This window comes from Lepidochelys kempii, chromosome 24 (genome assembly GCF_965140285.1).
Source record: "Lepidochelys kempii isolate rLepKem1 chromosome 24, rLepKem1.hap1, whole genome shotgun sequence".
NCBI classification, from domain to species: domain Eukaryota; kingdom Metazoa; phylum Chordata; order Testudines; family Cheloniidae; genus Lepidochelys; species Lepidochelys kempii.
In genome coordinates this window covers 652,441-671,125 of record NC_136403.1, presented here as the reverse complement: position 1 = coordinate 671,125, position 18,685 = coordinate 652,441, and the positions used below count along the sequence as shown (strand labels likewise).

General features: G+C 62.4%; 1 protein-coding gene across 1 annotated transcript; it reads right to left on the bottom strand.

Moving 5' to 3' along the window:
• Positions 1 to 456: 456 nt before the first annotated feature.
• LOC140902877 (mucin-1) lies at positions 457 to 11,987 on the bottom strand. Its single transcript, XM_073323468.2, has 7 exons — positions 11,921 to 11,987; positions 8,661 to 8,893; positions 8,071 to 8,144; positions 6,887 to 7,032; positions 6,263 to 6,387; positions 6,033 to 6,141; positions 457 to 1,009 (listed from the first exon to the last, which is right to left on the bottom strand). Exons 1-6 carry the CDS (start codon positions 11,985 to 11,987, stop codon positions 6,058 to 6,060), a joined length of 729 nt encoding a protein of 242 aa, XP_073179569.1. The 3' UTR covers positions 457 to 1,009; positions 6,033 to 6,057.
• Between the last annotated feature and the right edge of the window lie 6,698 nt (positions 11,988 to 18,685).

The following is an 18,685-nucleotide window of genomic DNA, read 5'->3' as shown; positions in this document are numbered from 1 at the left end:
AGCTTTGGCGCTGACGAGAGGGCTCTGGGTAACACCCGGGGGGATTCTGGGCACTGCCAACGTGCTGCCCCTCAGGATTCTGGGCACTGCAGGGCTCTTGGTCACACCGAGGCCAGTCTCAGAGCCAGACTTTTCTTTGAGTCCATTTTACACCTGCACAGCCATTTCCTTGCTGCGTTTTTGCTGCCCTCCTGCTCTCACCTGGCTGGAGGGGAGGAATTTTCAGGGGCTGAGCTCCCCTTTGTCAGAGCAGGAGAGGGCACCGGGTACCCTGGCCCTAGATGGCAGGATGACTTGCTGGGCTGTTAGCTGTGTGCTGGGCGGTGCTGGCTCTGAGGGATGCCGGTCCCACAGCCCCCTGCGCATGAACCGTGGCGCTGATTCGCCTGCCCTGCGGGCAGCGTTGCCAAAGCAAACGTCCGAGAGGTGCAGGAGAAAACCAAGCAAGAGCCTGACTCATCACAGATCCCTTTATTGTGCACCCCTATAAATACAGACCTTCCCAAGGACATTGTGACCCCCACTTCCCCGTCACAGCGGGGCGGCCATCACAGAACGGCGTGGTTACAGATCACAGGTACAAAAACAGAGTCCCAGGCCAGCGGTGCAGGCCAACGCAACCCCTGGGGAGTCCCTGCCCCACTCCCTGCACTGCCCAGGCTGGTTGGCTTGGGGGGGATATATGGGGCAGCCCCTTTGCCCTCCCTTGTGGAGTGGGAGAGGAATTTGCCCCATTAGTGCTTGCCCCATGTGGCCCAATCGCAGGGCCAGGGGTTGCAGGGTCGGGGGGGCAGTCACCCCCTCCCCAATTGTGAATCCAACCCCCTGTGCGGCAAACCCCTGCCCGGGGCTGCCTTGTCGCCCTGCCCGGCACCCTGGAGTCCAGCTGCAGGAAGCACGCGGCGATGCTGGGAGCTCTGCTCCCGCCGGTCCTCGGGGTGGCCCCCTAGAGATTCTCTGACGTGGCAGGGTTGGCGTAGAAGGCGTTGGTGCCTTTGCTGGCGGTGATCTGGGAGGAAGCAGAGGGGATGGGGTTAGAGCCAGGCTGGGCCAATCCACCCCCAACCAGGCAACCAGCATGTACCCCTGTCGGCATGGAAACCGGGGCTCTGGGGCTGGGGAGGGGCTCACTGGGCCGAGCCCTGGCGAACAGATCCCAGTCCTGTTCGATCCCGGCCACCCTGTCCCCGCTCACTCCATCACCCCTCTGTCGCTCGCTCTCCCCGACCCTCACTCACTTATTTTTACCAGGCTGCGGCAGGGGGTTGGGGTACAGAGGGTGTGAGGGCTCTAGGGTGGGGCCAGAAATGAGGGCTTCAGGATGCGGGAGGGGGCTTCAGGCTGGGGTAGGGGGTTGGGATGTGGGCTCTCGAGTGGAGCCTGCGATGAGGGGTTTGGGGTGCAGGAGAGGGCTCCAGGCTGCGGGGTGGAGGCGAGGGGTTCACAGTGCGGGAGAGGGCTACGGGCTGGGGTAGGGGGTTGGGATGTGGGCTCTCGAGTGGAGCCTGCGATGAGGGGTTTGGGGTGCAGGAGAGGGCTCCAAGTTGTGGGGTGGAGGCGAGGGGTTCACAGTGTGGGAGGGGGCTCCGGGCTGGGGTAGGGGGTTGGGGCGTGGGAGGAGGCGCCTAGGAGCTAAGGGGTATGTCTCTGCTTCCGGGGAGCTGCGTGGAGCCGGGCAGGGATTCTGCAGCCCCACTGTACCGCCAACTGCCCTTTAATGGACCGGCGAGCAGTGCTGACCAGAACCACCAGAGTCCCTTTTCAACCAGGCATAAAACTGGATATGCCTGGCCACCCTCGCTGGGCCTGGGGCTGGCCTGGGCCGGACCTGGGGCTGGGGCTGGGGCTGGTCTGGCTGAGGCCATTGAACAGCAGAGTGACTCAGTGCCCTGACATCCCCCCCTGGTCCCTGGCCAGCGTCCGTCAGGGCAGGCATCCCCCAGCCAGGAGCCTCCCACCGGGCGTGAGAGTGACACTAACCCCCCGTCCCAGGGCAGGAGTGGGGCCACCTGGGATCCATGGGCAAGGGGCCCAGCCAGCGCTGCCAAGGAGGCCATTTGTAGAGAGCCTTGTCTCAGAGCCAGGCATTGACCCACCTCCACCCCCCTCCCTGCCTGCCCCACCACCTCGCTCTGCGACCCCACCCCATCCCACTACCCCACCCTCAACCTCACCCCCACTCCATCCCCCCACCCACAGTGCCATCCTCTGACCCCACCCCCCTCTCTCCCTGCCCCACCACCCCACCTCCTCTCCATCACCTCACCCTGCCCCTACCCACACTACCAAAGCCACCCTGTGACGAAGTGGGACTGTTCTTAATGTTTCCTCTGAATAGTGTGGGGGTGCCTCAGTTTCCCCTAGGCAGTTCTTAAGTATCTAGGTGGTGGGGTAAGGGTGTATGGTCATTGCAGAGCCCTAGAGGGCCGGTGTGTGCAGGAGTCTGGACACAGAGAATGGCCGACACCCTGTTTCCTGGCAACTGATGGCCTGGGCCCTTCCCCCCTGCGAGGTGAGAGCTAAAGGGTTGGAGAACAAAGGAATCAGGTGACCACCTGGCCCGGGAAAGGAACAAAGCCCAGAGGAGGAGGGGCTGGAGGGAGTTTCAGTTTGGGGCTGGCTGGGACATGGAGTGAAGGGCAGACGTGGTTGTCTGGCTCACTGCCCCCCAAAATGGACCCAGCTGAGGGGTCCCGTTCTCTGCACCTGCAAGCTCTGTTTTAGACCATGTTCCTGTCGTCTAATAAACCTTCTGTTTTACTGGCTGGCTGAGAGTCCCGTCTGACTGCGAAGTTGGGGGGCAGGACCCTCTGGCTTCCCCAGGAGCCCCACCTGAGTGGACTCACTGGGGGGAAGCGCACGGAGGGGCAGAGGAGGCTGAATGCTCCGAGGTCAGACCGGGAAGGTGGAAGCTGTGTGAGCTGTGTGTCCTGAAGACAGGCTGCTCACAGAAAGGCGACTACCCCAGAGTCCTGCCTGGCTTCATGGGGAGCAGTTCCAGAGCATCGCCCAGGGACTCCGTGACAACTGGTGGCAGCGGTGGGATGTACTGCACCCCGTGGATGGCACTTCCTGCAGTAAGTGACTGGGGAGCAGTAACACGAAGGGGGATTGCCGAGGACCAGGCGTGCTGAAGGCTCAGAGAGGAGCGGTTTCGGGGGGCAGTTAACCCCTGGGAGTGTGTGACTAGCGAGAAGGACTGTGCAGTAATGGGGTCCCCCTAGGGACTGCAGTGAGCAGTCTCAGGGGCGGAGGAGCCTGCGGCTTGGCCCGGGGAGAGAGAAGGACTTTTGCAGTAACAGGGTTCCCCTGGGGATTGCAGTGAGCAGTCCAAGGGGCGGAGGAGTCTGCAGCTCGACCCTGGCAAAGAGGTGGTGACCTCGAGAAGGGCTGGCACACTAGGGGTTCTCCCTGGAATCCGTGGGGAGCTGAGAACACACGGGCCTGTGAGTCCACAACAACTTGGGAGGAGCGGAGTGATGGCCTGTCACCATCTCCTTAAGAAGGACATTGTAACCCTGTGCCAAAAGAGAGGGTTGAGCGTTGGAAAGTTCACCAAAGCACAGTTAATCGTGCAGCTGGAGGAGGATGACCGCTCTAAGGAACAGATTCCTGACCCCCAATGGGGCTATAGCAGGATCTGGGAGCAGCTGGAGTGGGAGCCAGGCATCCCCAAGACTCCTGTCCCCGACCAGACGGGGGTCTTCACGATCAGGTTCCCCATCCGGGGATCGGAGATGGACAGGATTGGAGCTGAGTCCGAGGGAGCAAGAGGACTGTGAGAGACAGCGAGAGCCCGAGAAAGAGCTGCAGAAGCAGCAGCAGCATGAACTGGCGGTGGGAAGTGGAGAGGCCTAGGGGACCTCCCCGGGGTGAGTGGGGATAGACCCTGGGGGGCCAGTTCCGCAGGGAACCTCGAGACTAAATTGCTGCCCCTGGTTAAGGAGTGGGGGGATGTGGATGCCACCTCACTGCCTTTGAGCAGGCTGGCGATTTGAACCAAGGGGACCCTGCGGAAAAGCCCCGGTGTCTAGCTCCCTTGCTGGGTCCTAAGGCCATAGACTCCGTCAGCCAGATGGTTGGGGATGTGGACAGGCTCCCACTCCTGGTCCCAACCTATATGTCTGTGTGGAGTTTCCTGGGGCCAGGCCCCTCGGATCTCCAGTGGGAGCAGAAGGTGATGGTCAATGGGGAGACATTCTTGGGGTGGCCAAAGGGCATGGGCTGCATAAACCTTCCCACATGCGGCCTGCGAGTGCTATCGACCACCCCCGACCTAAGGGAGGGCGTGAAACTGGAAGGGCCTGGTGTAACTCCTACCAAGGAAGGCTGGGGCATCCATGGGAAGGTTGGTGGCTTCGAACTTCCCCAGGTCACCGGCTAAAGTGACCCCGCTCAGTTCGATCTCGAAGGGGGGAGAGATGTGACGAAGTGGGACTCTTCTTAATGTTTCCTCTGAATAGTATGGGGGTGCCTCAGTTTCCCCTAGGCAGTTCTTAAGTATCTAGGTGGTGGGGTAAGGGTGTATGATCATTGCAGAGCCCTAGAGGGCCGGTGTGTGCAGGAGTCTGGACACAGAGAATGGCCGACACCCTGTTTCCTGGCAACTGATGGCCTGGGCCCTTCCCCCCTGCAAGGTGAGAGCTAAAGGGTTGGAGAACAAAGGAATCAGGTGCCCTCCTGGCCGGGAAAGGGACAAAGCCCAGAGGAGGAGGGGCTGGAGAGAGTCAGTTTGGGTCTGGCTGGGACATGGAGTGAAGTGCAGAGGTGGTCGTCTGGCTCACTGCCCCCCAAAATGGACCCAGCTGAGGGGTCCCCTTCTCTGCACCTGCAAGCTCTGTTTTAGACCATGTTCCTGTCGTCTAATAAACCTTCTGTTTTACTGGCTGGCTGAGAGTCCCGTCTGACTGCGGAATTGGGGTGCAGGACCCTCTGGCTCCCCCAGGAGCCCCGCCTGAGCGGACTCGCTGGGGGGAAGCGCACGGAGGGGCAGAGGATGCTGAATGCTCCGAGGTCAGACCCAGGAAGGTGAAAGCTGTGTGAGCTGTGTGTCCTGAAGACAGGCTGCTCACAGAAAGTAGACTTCCCCAGAGTCCTGCCTGGCTTCATAGGGAGCAGTTCCAGAGCATCGCCCAGGGACTCCGTGACACACCCTCTGACCCCCCTCTCACTCCGTCCCCCGACCCACTGTTGCACCCTCTGATCCCAGCCCCACTCCAGGCCCCCGCCCCTCTGGAGCAAGGCAGGGGGCTCATTCCCCACAGACAGCAACAGGAGTCACAGAGTCTAGGTTGGACTGTCCCAGGCCGGCCGGCCCATGGTGACCATCTCGTCTGACCAGAGACCGGCCCGGAGTGAATTGCTGCCGAACTAGGGCCGAGCGTTCAGCAAACGCCCTGTCTGGCGCAGGACCTGCAGGGGCTGCAGAAGCCAGCGGGGCCGGGGGCTGGTCAGGGGTTACTCGCCCCCAGCCACACCTAACGCTCTTCCCAGGCTGAGGCGGAGGAGCCGGTGGCTCCTTCTTTCTCTCCCCAAACAGCCCTGCTGAGGGTCCCGCTGGAGCCGCGCCGAGCCCCCATGGGAATGGAGAGCGATGGGGCGGGGGTACGGACCATCCGAGCCCTGGTCCCAGGGCAGGACCCGGGCAGAGCCGTGGGGGCAGAGCGGGCAGAGCCATTAGCTGCTGGTTTCACATCAGCCAGGAGCTGCCCTGTTAGTGATTAACTCAGTGAGGGGGGCCAGGGGCAAGGTCAGAGGCTGCCCCACGGGACCTGGGCTGCAGCCCCTCCCTCTCCAGCCCAGGGTTTGTGTTCTCTCTGGTGAGATTTTCTGGGATGAGCTGACCAAACCTCTGCCCCCTAAATCCCCCACCCCTGTGAGCAATGTGGGGGGCATCCACCATCTTCACCAGCCACTGGCACCTGCAGCGTGTGCCAGGCAGGGCTGCCATGTGCCGGGCACTGGCGTCCAGGGGTGAATCCAGGCAGTGTGCGGAGACAGGCATTGGGGCAGGACCAGGCCCCAGTGCTTACCTCATCATAGGGGGCACGCTTCATGCTACTTGCTCATGGTCTGGTACGAGGTCATTGAGCTGAACAGATCCAGGCTCCCTTGGCTCCTCCTGCAGCACATGGAGATGATCTAGAGGGGCGAGAGGAGGCTGGTGAGCGGGGGCGTGGAGGGGATGCAGGGGTCAGGCAGGGAGAAGGAGAGCGGCTGGAGGGGCCTGAGGCCGGAGGGATGGGCAGCGGGGGGCACTCACCAGCAGGATGAAGAGGAGAATGCTCAGCACCAGCCCAATGCAGACCAGGACCAGCAGGGCGATGCCCCAGCCGGGCACCAGGGGTGCTGGCGCCGAGGTGGGCGAACTTGTACCGATAAAACTGGCTGAAACACAAGTAGGAGCAGTCAGGGCTGGGGAGGACCCGGAGGGGAGGGATCCCGTAGAGGGGCCCACGCCAGGGGACGCAGCTGGCCAGGCAGAAGAGCCAGGGAAAGGGGCTGTGGGAAAGGGGCTGGCCCAGGGGTGCTGGGAAGAGGCTGAGTTGATGGCCGGGGGCCCAGCCGCAGGGTCAGCGAGGACGGCTCTGAATGGGCGCCCTGCCAGGGGGCCCAGAAACCCTCGCTCCCTCCCTGGGACAGATACAGGCTGGGCCGGGCTGGCAGGGCAGGGCAGGCACCCTCCACAGACACGCCCCAAAGCAGCCCAGCCAGGGGGCTCTGCTGGGAGCTGGAGGAGCCCCTGAGGGCAGCCCAGTCTCCACAGAGCTCTGCACAAGGGCCAAGGACACCAGCCCCCCTCAGCCATGGGCTGAGCCCCCCAGGACAGGGACCCCCGGACACGTGGCTGTGGCCACACTGTGGGGCCCGGCTGGAGCCTGCTCACCGCGGATACTGTCCAGCTGGAGCCCATCAAAGCTGTTATTCCTGCCCAGCCTTTGTCTCAGCTGCTGCTCAATGTCGGCGGCGCTGATGCTGGTGTCGTCGCTCACTCGGTACAGCAGGACGGACTCTGTCACCACCGAGCCCTGGCTGCCGAGCGTGCCGGAGAGGGGGCGTTAACTGGGTCTGGCCCCGGCCCTTCCCGTGCCCCTGCACCAACCTCCCCTATTCCCACCTGCCTCTGCCCCAACCCCCCCCTTCCCACCTGCCTCTGCCCCAACCCCCCCCTTCCCACCTGCCCCTGCCCCAACCCCCCCCTTCCCACCTGCCCCTGCACCAACCTCCCCTATTCCCACCTGCCTCTGCCCCAACCCCCCCCTTCCCACCTGCCTCTGCCCCAACCCCCCCCTTCCCACCTGCCCCTGCTCCGGCTCCTCCATTCCCACCTGCCCCTGCACCAACCTCCCCATTCCCACCTGCCCCTGCCCCAACCTCCCCCCTTCCCACCTGCCCCTGCACCAACCCCCCCCTTCCCACCTGCCTCTGCCCCAACCCCCCCCTTCCCACCTGCCCCTGCCCCAACCTCCCCCCTTCCCACCTGCCCCTGCCCCAACCCCCCCCTTCCCACCTGCCTCTGCCCCAACCCCCCCCTTCCCACCTGCCCCTGCCCCAACCTCCCCCCTTCCCACCTGCCTCTGCCCCAACCCCCCCCTTCCCACCTGCCTCTGCCCCAACCCCCCCCTTCCCACCTGCCCCTGCTCCGGCTCCTCCATTCCCACCAGCCTCTGCCCCAACCCCCCCCTTCCCACCTGCCCCTGCCCCAACCCCCCCTTCCCACCTGCCCCTGCACTGGCCTTCCCACACCATTCGTCTGCCCCCCACCTGCCACCTAGCCCTGCACCAATTTCCCCATACTACCCACTGGGCCCTGCACCAGCTGCCCCACCCACAACCCCCTTGAACCGTCCCTCCTTATGTCCCCATCTGCCCCTGCCCCAGCACCTCCGCCCCCTCCCCAGGGCAGCACACCTGCCCAGCACGGCCTCAGGCAGCCAAAGCTCTGGGCTGCTCAGATGTGACCCCCCAGGGTCACATGCTCACAGATTTAGCCTCTCTCTCCTCACCTTTCTCCCCCACCCCAGCCCTCCCCTGCCCACAGCTGGGGCAGCCCCATGGCACACACTGTACCTGAAACGCAGATCAGTCAATCCCAGGTAGTTCTGCCCATTCGGGCACGTTGGGCAGCCATAGATCTTGCCGTACTGTCACAGACAGAGGGGAACAGGGTCACCGCCAGCACCCAGCCAGCTCGGGGAGGCTGGGAGCACCCAGCTTGGCGGATCTGCCCCGGCCCCTGCCAACCTTCCTTGTTCTTCTTTGTGCTCTTCGCTGGGGTGCAGGGGCACGGGGTGTCTCCCCACAGCTGGCTGGAGAGGGGCAGAGGGGCCCAGAGCTGAGGGCAGGGTCCCGGGGAGGGGGCTCCCCAGACAGGATTGAGGGTCTGTCCCTTCACTGCTCCAGGACAGGAGACTCTGGGGCTGAGGGGCCTGGTGCCCAGGGCTGGGCCGGGGGGTGGGGTGGGGGTGTCTCCCCTCCCTGCTCCATGGGGTCTCTGTGTGTGGAGCCCGAACGGCAGCAGCCACCAGAGGCCCGAAGGCTCATTGCACGGCAGCTCGATGGAGCTCCCCGCGAAGCCCCCAGCCTGGGCCTGGCAGCCACCCGCAGCTGGCAGGCCGGGGCAGGGTGCCGGGAGGGGAGGAAGGGGCTGCTGTGCTCACCATGATCTGGATAGTGACTTGCAACTTCAGGTAGTTAATGGAGTTGGGGTCGAGAAGAGAGTTGTCGAAGATCCTGTTCACAATGCGGAACAACAGAGAGATTCGGATCACGACTGTCGTGGAGGGGCTCCGGGTTGAGGTTGTGTTGGTGCTGCCGGGGGGAGTGGTGTTTGCAATTTTGGTGGCGGTCACATCACCAGGGACGGTCGTGTCGCCAGGAGGCCCGGGGGTGGCTGTGTCACCGGGGAGTGTGGGGGTGGTTGTGTCACCGAGGGGGGCCGGGGTGGTTGTGTCACCAGGGGGTGCCGGGGTAGTCGTGTCACCGGGGAGTGTGGGGGTGATTGTGTCACTGGGAGGCCCAGGGGTGGTTGTGTCCCCTTGGGGCATGGGGGTGGTTGTGTCGCCAGGAGGCCCAGGGGTGGTTGTGTCACCGGGGGTAGTCGTGTCACCAGGAGGCCCAAGGGTAGTTGTGTCGCCGGGAGTCTCAGGGGTGGTTGTGTCGCCAGGGGGTGCCAGGGTGGTTGTGTCACCGGGAGGCTCAGGGGTGGTTGTGTCGCCAGGGGGTGCCGGGGTCGTTGTGTCGCCAGGAGGCCCAGGGGTGGTTGTGTCACCAAGGGTAGTCGTGTCGCCAGGAGGACTGGGGGTAGTCGTCTCGCTGGGAGGCCCAGGGGTAGTCGTGTCACCGGGGAGTGTGGGTGTGGTTGTGTCACCAGGGGGTGCTGGGGTCATTGTGTCGCCAGGAGACCCAGGGGTGGTTGTGTCACCGGGAGGCTCAGGGGTGGTTGTGTCGCCAGGGGGTGCCGGGGTCGTTGTGTCGCCAGGAGGCCCAGGGGTGGTTGTGTCACCAGGGGTAGTCGTGTCGCCAGGAGGACTGGGGGTAGTCGTCTCGCTGGGAGGCCCAGGGGTAGTCGTGTCACCGGGGAGTGTGGGTGTGGTTGTGTCACCAGGGGGTGCTAGGGTCGTTGTGTCGCCAGGAGACCCAGGGGTGGTTGTGTCGCCGGGAGGCTCAGGGGTGGTTGTGTTGCCAGGAGACCCAGGAGTGCTTGTGTCGCCAGAAGGCCCGGGGGTGGTTGTGTCACCGGGGGTAGTCGTGTCACCAGGACGACTGGGGGTAGTCGTCTCGCTGGGAGGCCCGGGGGTAGTCGTGTCACCGGGGAGTGTGGGGGTGATTGTGTCACTGGGAGGCCCAGGGGTGGTTGTGTCACTGGGAGGCCCAGGGGTGGTTGTGTCCCCTTGGGGCATGGGGGTGGTCGTGTCGCTGGCGGTTGTCATGCTGGCTGTGGCTGTGTCGGTGGTCGTGTTTCCTAGGAGAGAATCGGTCTGTTCAGTTCAGAGAAAACAGAACAAAATGCGGGGTTCAAGTGAGGAGCAGAAACCCCCAGGGCCATCAGGCGCCCACGAGTCAGGGGCAGTTATTTTACACAGCACGTGATGAGCCTGGGGAACTCACTGCCACAAGGTCCCAGCGAGGCCGAAAGCTCCCAGGGCTCAGCCAAGGCCTGGCCTGTCACAGGGACAAGGGGGGCAGCCGGTGACCCCGAGGGGATGAAGTGGCTCCTAGGCAGGGGTCAGACAAGGAGGGGGCACGTCACTGTTGCCTGGGGGTCCTGCAGGAGCCGGGGGTGGCCTGTGGGGACAGGTCCCGGGGCTGTGCTGATGATCCCCGTGCTGGTTGGATGGGAGCAACTGGAGCGCCTGGGGCCGCAGACTGACACATCGAGTCCCCCTCCCACCCCCGAACTCGGAGAGGGGCTGCGCTGCTGGGGCTCCAACACCCCGATGTGGGGTCTGATGTGGGCCCCGCCCAGCGATCCCTGGGCTCCAGCACAGCTCAGCCCCGCTGCGTATCAGGCACCTTCCCCGAGCCCCGTGTCTGGAGGCCGGACTCGGTGCGTGGAGCCGGGTTTCGGGAGCCCTTGGGGTCCCACCTGGAGCTGCCCGATGTCCCTCGTAAAGACAAGCCCTGCAGGGTCCCCGGGGAGCTGCCCCCACCCCTGGGTTCCCTGGAAAGCTCCCCAGACCTGTGTGCCCCATGTGGAGCGAGCCGTGGGGCGGGCTGGGCTGGACTGGGCTCTGCGTTCTGGCCCGTTGGTTTGGATTTTGACTTGGCTCCTTCCCCAAGTGGCTTTCGTTGGCGACGGTAGCCGGGGGTCCAGAGCGGGGGCCTCGCAGCGCCAGCCTGGCCAGAGTGTCCTGCCCACAAGGGGCTCCAGCAGCCTCTGCCTCCCTCCTTGCTGTGGAAGGTGCCTGGAGGAACGGCGCTGACCCCATGGGCAGGGCCCTCCCTGCCTCTCCTCCGCCTGCCGACACCCCCCAGGCAGTGCGGGCGGCCTGGGCTCCAGCCCTGGAGCGCTGAGGCTCTGACCCCATCCTTCCTGGGCCTCGCAGCGCCCCGCTGCGGCGTCCCGCTGAGCAATTCCTGCCGCTAACACAGCAGCCCACCCCGATGCCCAGAGCCCGGCCGGCCAGTGGGCAGCACTGCCCCGCTCACAGGCGGCCCATGGGCCACGCAGTCCTGGGACTGATAAAGACGCCCTCGACCTGAGCCCGCAGCTGGGGCCTGTCCTGCAGCCAGCACCAGCCTGGGGCTAACATCCCCCCTTCTCTTGGGGCGCGTGTCCCGGCCTCCTGGCAGGTCACTCGGGGCGTGGGCTCCCTGCACTCTCAGGAAGGGACCCACATGCTGCCCCCGGGGGTCCTGGACCGGACGTTCCCTGCTGGGCTTCCCTGACTGGTCCTGGGCCGTTAGCACTGGGCTCAGCCAGACCGACACAGTCCAGACACACCTGCGTCAGCCCCTGGGGAGTGTCGGCCAATGGCTGTCGGCCAACGCCCTCCTGGGTCCCAACCCGGGAGTTCCTGGGCACCGTCAGAAAGGGGCTCGGGGGAGGAGAAGGGGCTCCCCAAAGCACCCAGCCCAGGGGAGAGGGGACCCCATGAACACAGAGCCCTGGGTGGGGGCTGCGCAGAGGGCACCCTAGGAACACTGCGCCCTGGCGGGGCCTGGGCAGAGGGGACCCCAGGAGTGACAGGTGCTGCCCATGGTCCTCTGGGTCACTGGGCATCTGGGACGATCAGGCCCCACTCGCCCATTGTCCCCCTGTTGAGGGGCAGATCAGCAGTGAAACCAGCCCCGTGTTGGCAGCAAGAGCTGATAGGCCCCATCTGAGCAGCCCAGTGCCCTGGGGTGGGTCTGAGCCCACAAGTGCTGCTCAGGCCCGATGGCCCCCTCCCAGCAGCTCCTGGAGACTAAGGCTCACCTGTGGCCAGCAGCAGCAGGACTAGACCCAGCCGCAGGGCATCTGTGCTCAGGCTTCTGGGCTTCATGGCGGCTGGTGGGGTCGGGGCTTGGCCCCAGGTGTCCCAGCACCGGGCTCTGTCTCTCTCTGCCTCGCCTGGTGGGGCTGCGCCTCCCGTTAGCCCGCAGGGCTCTCGACAATCCAGGAATTGGGAACTGGGAGCGGCTTTGGGACTGGAGCTTTATAGCAGCACCTGCGAGCAGGTGGGGAGGGAGGGAGGCCCCACCCAGCGGACTGGGCTGGGCTGTGTCGCAGTGGGAATTTTTCATAATATTTTGGATGGCTATTGTCTGTGCCTCAGTTTCCCCATCCGCTGCATGGGTAACTAGGTGAGGGAAAGGGTTGTTTGCTCTTTGCAGGGACCCAGACACACAGGTATGACCCACCCAGGCTGCCTGGGGCCTGGAGAGCCAGGAAGAGTCCCAGACCACAATGGTCACTCCAATTGCCCAGAATTTGGCACCCAGGAACAAAGGACCCTGGGTGTCCCCCCGCCTTAGGACACAGCTGGCGGAGAAAGGACTGGGGAGGGGCCAGGTGGGGTTGGTTAGTATGGGCTACCCAGGGGAAGCTTCTGGACTGGGACTGAAGAGGGGTCAGAGGGCTCTGGGTTCTGGACTAACCCAGCTGGTCTTTGCTGTAACTTTCTGTTCTCGGTGGTAAGGCTATTCTCATAACCCACCGGCTGTTACGCTGCTGGCTGAGAGTTGCTGCAGTCAGGAAGTCGGGGTGCTCTGCTGCCTTTGTGGGTGCAATTCTCCCTCTGGTGTCCAGCTCGGGGAAACTCGGTGCAGGAAGCTCACGGTGTGATCCAGTGGGCTCCTCCCCTCCTGCCCCAGCCCTTCCCACATCCCTGTGGCCCCTGTTGGGCGGTGAGGGCAGCTCATTGCTCGAGCGACGCTGCCTCCTGCTGGGCATGTCTGTGTTCGCAGCAGCTCCCCTGGCCGCTCAGAGGAGGCGCCTGACGCTGCGCTGGGGTCTCTGAAGTGCAGCTGAGTCTGAGCCTGAGCGAGGGTCCCCAGGACAGGACAGTTCGGGGCCCGGCCCCTTGCTGAGCACCAGCCGCATCATCGTGCCTGGTTCTCTGGAAACGTGCTCAGCGTGCAGCGGCTGGCTAAGTAGAGGACACGGTGCTAGGCCCTGCTAGGGAAGGGGATAGACAATGAGACAGTAAATATCGTAATGGCACGATGTAAACCCCTGGTATCCCCCGCCCGAACACGGCCTGCGGGGCTGGTCGCCCCCTCTCCGAAAGACGTATTAGCCTTGGAAAAGGGGCAGAGAAGGGCAACAAAAACCGTCAGGGGGCTGGAACAGCTTCCGTATGAGGAGATTAAACCTGGGACAGCTTCAGCTTGGAAAGGAGCCGACTAAGGGAGGCTATGACAGAGGGCTGTAAATCTTGAGTGGTGTGGGGAAAGTGAAATGTCATTTACCCCTTGAAGTAACACAGAGACTGCGGGTTATGCCACCCCCGCGGTGGGACCCAGCCCTGGAGGAGGCACCCAGGCACACTCTTGCTGGCTGTACGCATCTGGGTCCCGCTCCCTCGTACAAATCTTTGGCCTTTGTGTAGCACCTTCCAGCAGCTGCCCCAGAGACCTTGGACATCCCAACCGCCCTAGGGAGAAGCCCGTGGGGGTGAAGAGATTTGCCCAAGTCAATCAGTGGCAGAAGGGGAACAGAACCCACAACTCCTGACCGCTGCTCTCACCACTAGGCCATGGTGCCTGCTGAAGAATGGCTGGTAGCTGCTGGGGGAGTGTCCAGAGCCCACGCCTGGCCTGGGTTCTGCTACGCTGGCCCGCCTCCCCCCGTTAGCAGGGGGCCTGGCCCTGGGGGGTGAAAGTGGCTTCCCTGGGGTCACAGCTGCTGCTCCCCGGTCTGTGCAGTCAGGCGTCCACCCGAACAGGCCTGTGGGTGGCAGACACGGGGCTGCACCACGACTGACGGCTGGCAGAGGGCAATGCCAGCCCAGCGATGGACACCGGGAGCCAGGGGAGGGGCTGCTGTGCAGACAGCTCCATGCGCTGCCGTGCCAACCCTACACTCTGGCCGTGTGTCCCGATGCCGTGGGCAGCAGGGGGCCGCCTCACGCCCGGGCACGGTGCGGGGCTGAGGCCCAGGGGCGTGCAGGGCTGTGGACACGTAGCTGGGAGGGCGCTGCCTGCTCGCCCGGCCCTCGGACGGCCCCAGACACGGGCTCTGCAGGCAGCGGCTGGGTGGGACGTCTGGGGCACCACTTCCTCGTCCCTGCCCAGCCTTCCCGTAAGGAGGTGGCATGTCCTTGCGGTGGGGACTGTAAAGGTTTATGAATGGTGTAAAGGGTCATAAAAGATCATAGTTTGGGCTGGGAACACCAGAGTCACACAGGTGGTGGGGGAAGGGGAAGGGGGGACAGGGAGGGGGTGGTAGAGGGCTGCACAGATTCCCCCGGGGGAGGGGGGTCTCATTCCCACGCGAGAGCCAGACGCGTGTCTTGGGGTTATGGACCCCCCAGTGCCCCGCACAGCCCACAAACTCCAGCCCGGCTCAGCGATGGGCCCGCTAGGAGCCAGCTGCTAGCACTGGGCCTCCAGCTCCCTGAGCAGGGCCTGGTTTGGGGCCCCAGGGGCTGAGTGTGACTGGCTCAGTGCCCGGGGATTCCCAGCTGAGCCCCGGGGAGGCGAGGAGGCTCATGCCCCTGGGCAGGGGCTAGCTGGCACCCCAGGGAGCCCATCCCGCTCTGATGCCTGGAAGCCCCTTGGGCGAGAGGAGCAGGGGCCCTCCCAGGGGGTGGGGGACTGTGATGCAGAGGGGCACACACACCCCCGCCCATCCCCTTGGCTCCTTTCATCTGGTGCAGCCAGGTCAGGGAAGAGTGGTCGGTGTAGACGGTGAAGTGTCGCCCGAAGAGATAGGGCTCTAGTTTCTTGAGGGCCCACACCATGGCCAGGCACTCCTTCTCGATGGCCACGTAGTTTTGCTCCCGGGGTGGCAACTTCTTGCTCAGGTACACGATGGGGTGTCTCTCCCCCTTTTCATCCTTCTGCATTAACACCGCCCCCAGTCCCGTGTCTGAGGCTTCGGTGAACACCACAAAGGGCTTGTCAAAAAAAGGATTTGCCAGAACTAGGCCACTGACCAGAGTCTCCTTCAGCGCCCGGAAAGCCTCCTGGCACTGCTCGGTCCAGACCACCTTGTCCGGCTTCCCCTTCTTGCATAGCTCAGTGATGGGGGAGGCTATGGTGCTAAAGTGGGGTACAAATCTTCGGTAGTATCCTGCCATCCCAATAAAGGCTTGGACCTGCTTTTTGGTGTGGGGAGCGGGCCAGTCTCTGATCACCTCCACCTTGGCTGGTTCCGGCTTTAGGCGGCCGCTCCCCACCCGATGGCCCAGGTAAGATACTTCAGCCATCCCCACCTTGCACTTCTCCACTTTTACAGTCAGCCCAGCCCCCTGGAGTCGGTCCAGCACTTGTCTAACCTGGGACACGTGGTCCTCCCAGGTCTGGCTAAAGACACAGATGTCATCAATATATGCCACGGCAAAACTCTCCATCCCCCTCAGTAGCTGGTCCACCATGCGTTGGAAGGTGGCCGGCGCTCCCTTGAGGGCAAAAGGCAGGGTCAGGAACTCGTAGAGACCCAGAGGGGTGATAAAGGCCGATTTCAGCCGGGCATCTGCATCCAGCGGCACTTGCCAGTAGCCCTTTGTAAGGTCCATGGTGGTAAGGTACCGGGCTCCTCACAGCTTGTCTAGGAGCTCGTCAGGCCTGGGCATGGGGTAGGCATCCGATACAATGATGGCATTGAGCTTCCGATAGTCCACACAGAACCGGACCGACCCGTCCTTTTTGTGAACCAGCACCACCGGGGAGGCACAGGGGCTGGCCGATGGCTGGATCCCCCCCAAAGCCAGCATGTCCCGGGCCTCTCTTTCCAGGTCCTGAGCAGTTTTCCCTGTGACTCGGAAGGGGGAGCATCTTATTGGTGGGTGCGACCCTGTCTGCACCCGGTGGACAGTCAGCCCTGGTCTACACTAGGACTTTAGGTCGAATTTAGCAGCGTTAAATCGATGTAAACCTGCACCCGTCCACACGATGAAGCCCTGTATTTCGACTTAAAGGGCTCTAAAGGAAAATCGATTTCCTTACTCCACCCCTGACAAGTGGATTAGCGCTTAAATCGGCCTTGCCGGGTCAAATTTGGGGTACTGTGGACACAATTCGACGGTATTGGCCTCCGGGAGCTATCCCAGAGTGCTCCATTGTGACCGCTCTGGACAGCATTCTCAACTCAGAGGCACTGGCCAGGTAGACAGGAAAAGAACTGCGAACTTTTGAATCTCATTTCCTGTTTGGCCAGCGTGCCAAGCTGCAGGTGACCATGCAGAGCTCATCAGCAGAGGTGACCATGATGGAGTCCCAGAATCGCAAAAGAGCTCCAGCATGGACCGAATGGGAGGTACGGGATCTGATCACTGTTTGGGGAGAGGAATCCGTGCTATCAGAACTCCATTCCAGTTTTCGAAATGCCAAAACCTTTGTCAAAATCTCCCAGGGCATGAAGGACAGAGGCCATAACAGGGACCCGAAGGAGTGCCGCGTAAAACTGAAGGAGCTGAGGCAAGCCTACCAGAAAACCAGAGAGGCGAACGGCCACTCCGGGTCAGAGCCCCAAACATGCCGCTTCTATGATGAGCTGCATGCCATTTTAGGGGGTTCAGCCACCACTACCCCAGCCGTCTTGTTTGACTCCTTCAATGGAGATGGAGGCAACACAGAAGCAGGTTTTGGGGACGATGATGATGATGATGATGATGAGGTCATAGATAGCTCACAGCAAGCAAGCAGAGAAACCGGTTTTCCGACAGCCAGGAACTGTTTCTCACCCTGGACCTGGAGCCAGTAGCCCCCGAACCCACCCAAGGCTGCCTCCTGGACCCGGCAGGTGGAGAAGGGACCTCCGGTGAGTGTACCTTTTAAAATACTATACATGGTTTAAAAGCAAGCATGTGAAAGGATTACTTTGCCCTGGCATTCGCGGCTCTCCTGGATGTACTCCCAAAGTCTTTTCAAAAGGTTTCTGGGGAGGGCAGCCTTATTGCGTCCTCCGTGGTAGGACACTTTACCACTCCAGGCCAGTAACACCGTACTCGGGAATCATTGTACAACAAAGCATTGCAGTGTATGTTTGCTGGCGGTCAAACAACATCAGTTCTTTATCTCTCTGTGTTATCCTCAGGAGAGGGAGATATCATTCATGGTCACCTGGTTGAAATAGGGTGCTTTTCTTCAGGGGACACTCAGAGGAGCCCATTCCTGCTGGGCTGTTTGCCTGTGGCTGAACAGAAATGTTCCCCGCTGTTAGCCACGGGGAGGGGGGAGGGTTGAGGGGGTAGCCACGCGGTGGGGAGAGGCAAAATGCGACCTTGTAACGAAAGCACATGTGCTATGTATGTAATGTTAACAGCAAGGTTTACCCTGAAAGAGTGTAGCCACTGTTTTATAAAATGTGTCTTTTTAAATACCGCTGTCCCTTTTTTTTCTCCACCAGCTGCATGTGTTTCAATGATCACAGGATCTTCTCCTTCCCAGAGGCTAGTGAAGATTAGAAAGAAAAAAAAACGCACTCGTGATGAAATGTTCTCTGAGCTCATGCTGTCCTCCCACACTGACAGAGCACAGATGAATGCGTGGAGGCAAAAAATGTCAGAGTGCAGGAAAGCACAAAATGACCGGGAGTAGAGGTGGCGGGCTGAAGAGAGTAAGTGGCGGGCTGAAGACAGGGCTGAAGCTCAAATGTGGTGGCAGCGTGATGAAAGGAGGCAGGATTCAATGCTGAGGCTGCTGGAGGATCAAACCAGTATGCTCCAGTGTATGGTTGAGCTGCAGCAAAGGCAGCTGGAGCACAGACTGCCACTGCTGCCCCTCTGTAACCAACCGCCCTCCTCCCCAAGTTCCATAGCCTCCTCACCCAGACGCCCAAGAACATGCGCTTCCCCCCAGCGAGTCCACTCAGGCGGGGCTCCTGGGGAAGCCAGAGGGTCCTGCACCCCAACTTCGCAGTCAGACGGGACTCTCAGCCAGCCAGTAAAACAGAAGGTTTATTAGATGACAGGAACATGGTCTAACACAGAGCTTGAAGGTGCAGAGAACAGGACCCCTCAGCTGGGTCCACTTTGGGGGGGCAGTGAGCCAGACAACCACGTCTGCACTTCACTCCATGTCCCAGCCAGCCCCAAACTGAAACTCCCTCCAGCCCCTCCTCCTCTGGGCTTTGTTCCTTTCCTGGGCCAGGAGGTAACCTGATTCCTTTGTTCTCCAACCCTTCAGCTCTCACCTTGCAGGGGGGGAAGGGCCCAGGCCATCAGTTGCCAGGAAACAGGGTGTCGGCCATTCTCTGTGTCCAGACCCCTGCACACACCTGCCCTCTAGGGCTCTGCAATGATCATACACCCTTACCCCACCACCTAGATACTTAAGAACTGCCTAGGGGAAACTGAGGCACCCCCACAATATTCGGAGGAAACATTAAGAACAGGCCCACTTCGTCACATCTCTCCCCCCTTCGAGATCGAACTGAGCGGGGTCACTTTACCCGGTGACCTGGGGAAGTTCGAAGCCACCAATGTTCCCATGGATGCCCCAGCATCTCTCCCATTCCTTGGTAGGAGTTACACCAGGCCCTTCCAGTTTCACGCCCTCCCTTAGGTCGGGGGTGGTCGATAGCACTAGCAGGCTG

Excerpts from the sequence above, each read along its gene's own strand:
- LOC140902877 (XM_073323468.2), bottom strand. The coding sequence starts at position 11,987 with ATGAAGCCCAGAAGCCTGAGCACAGATGCCCTGCGGCTGGGTCTAGTC. Across the intron at positions 7,033-8,070 it reads TTGACTGATCTGCGTTTCAG|CCAGGGCTCGGTGGTGACAG; the intron begins GTACAGTGTGTG and ends CACGCTCGGCAG. Across the intron at positions 6,388-6,886 it reads CCAGCTGGACAGTATCCGCG|CCAGTTTTATCGGTACAAGT; the intron begins GTGAGCAGGCTC and ends CTTGTGTTTCAG.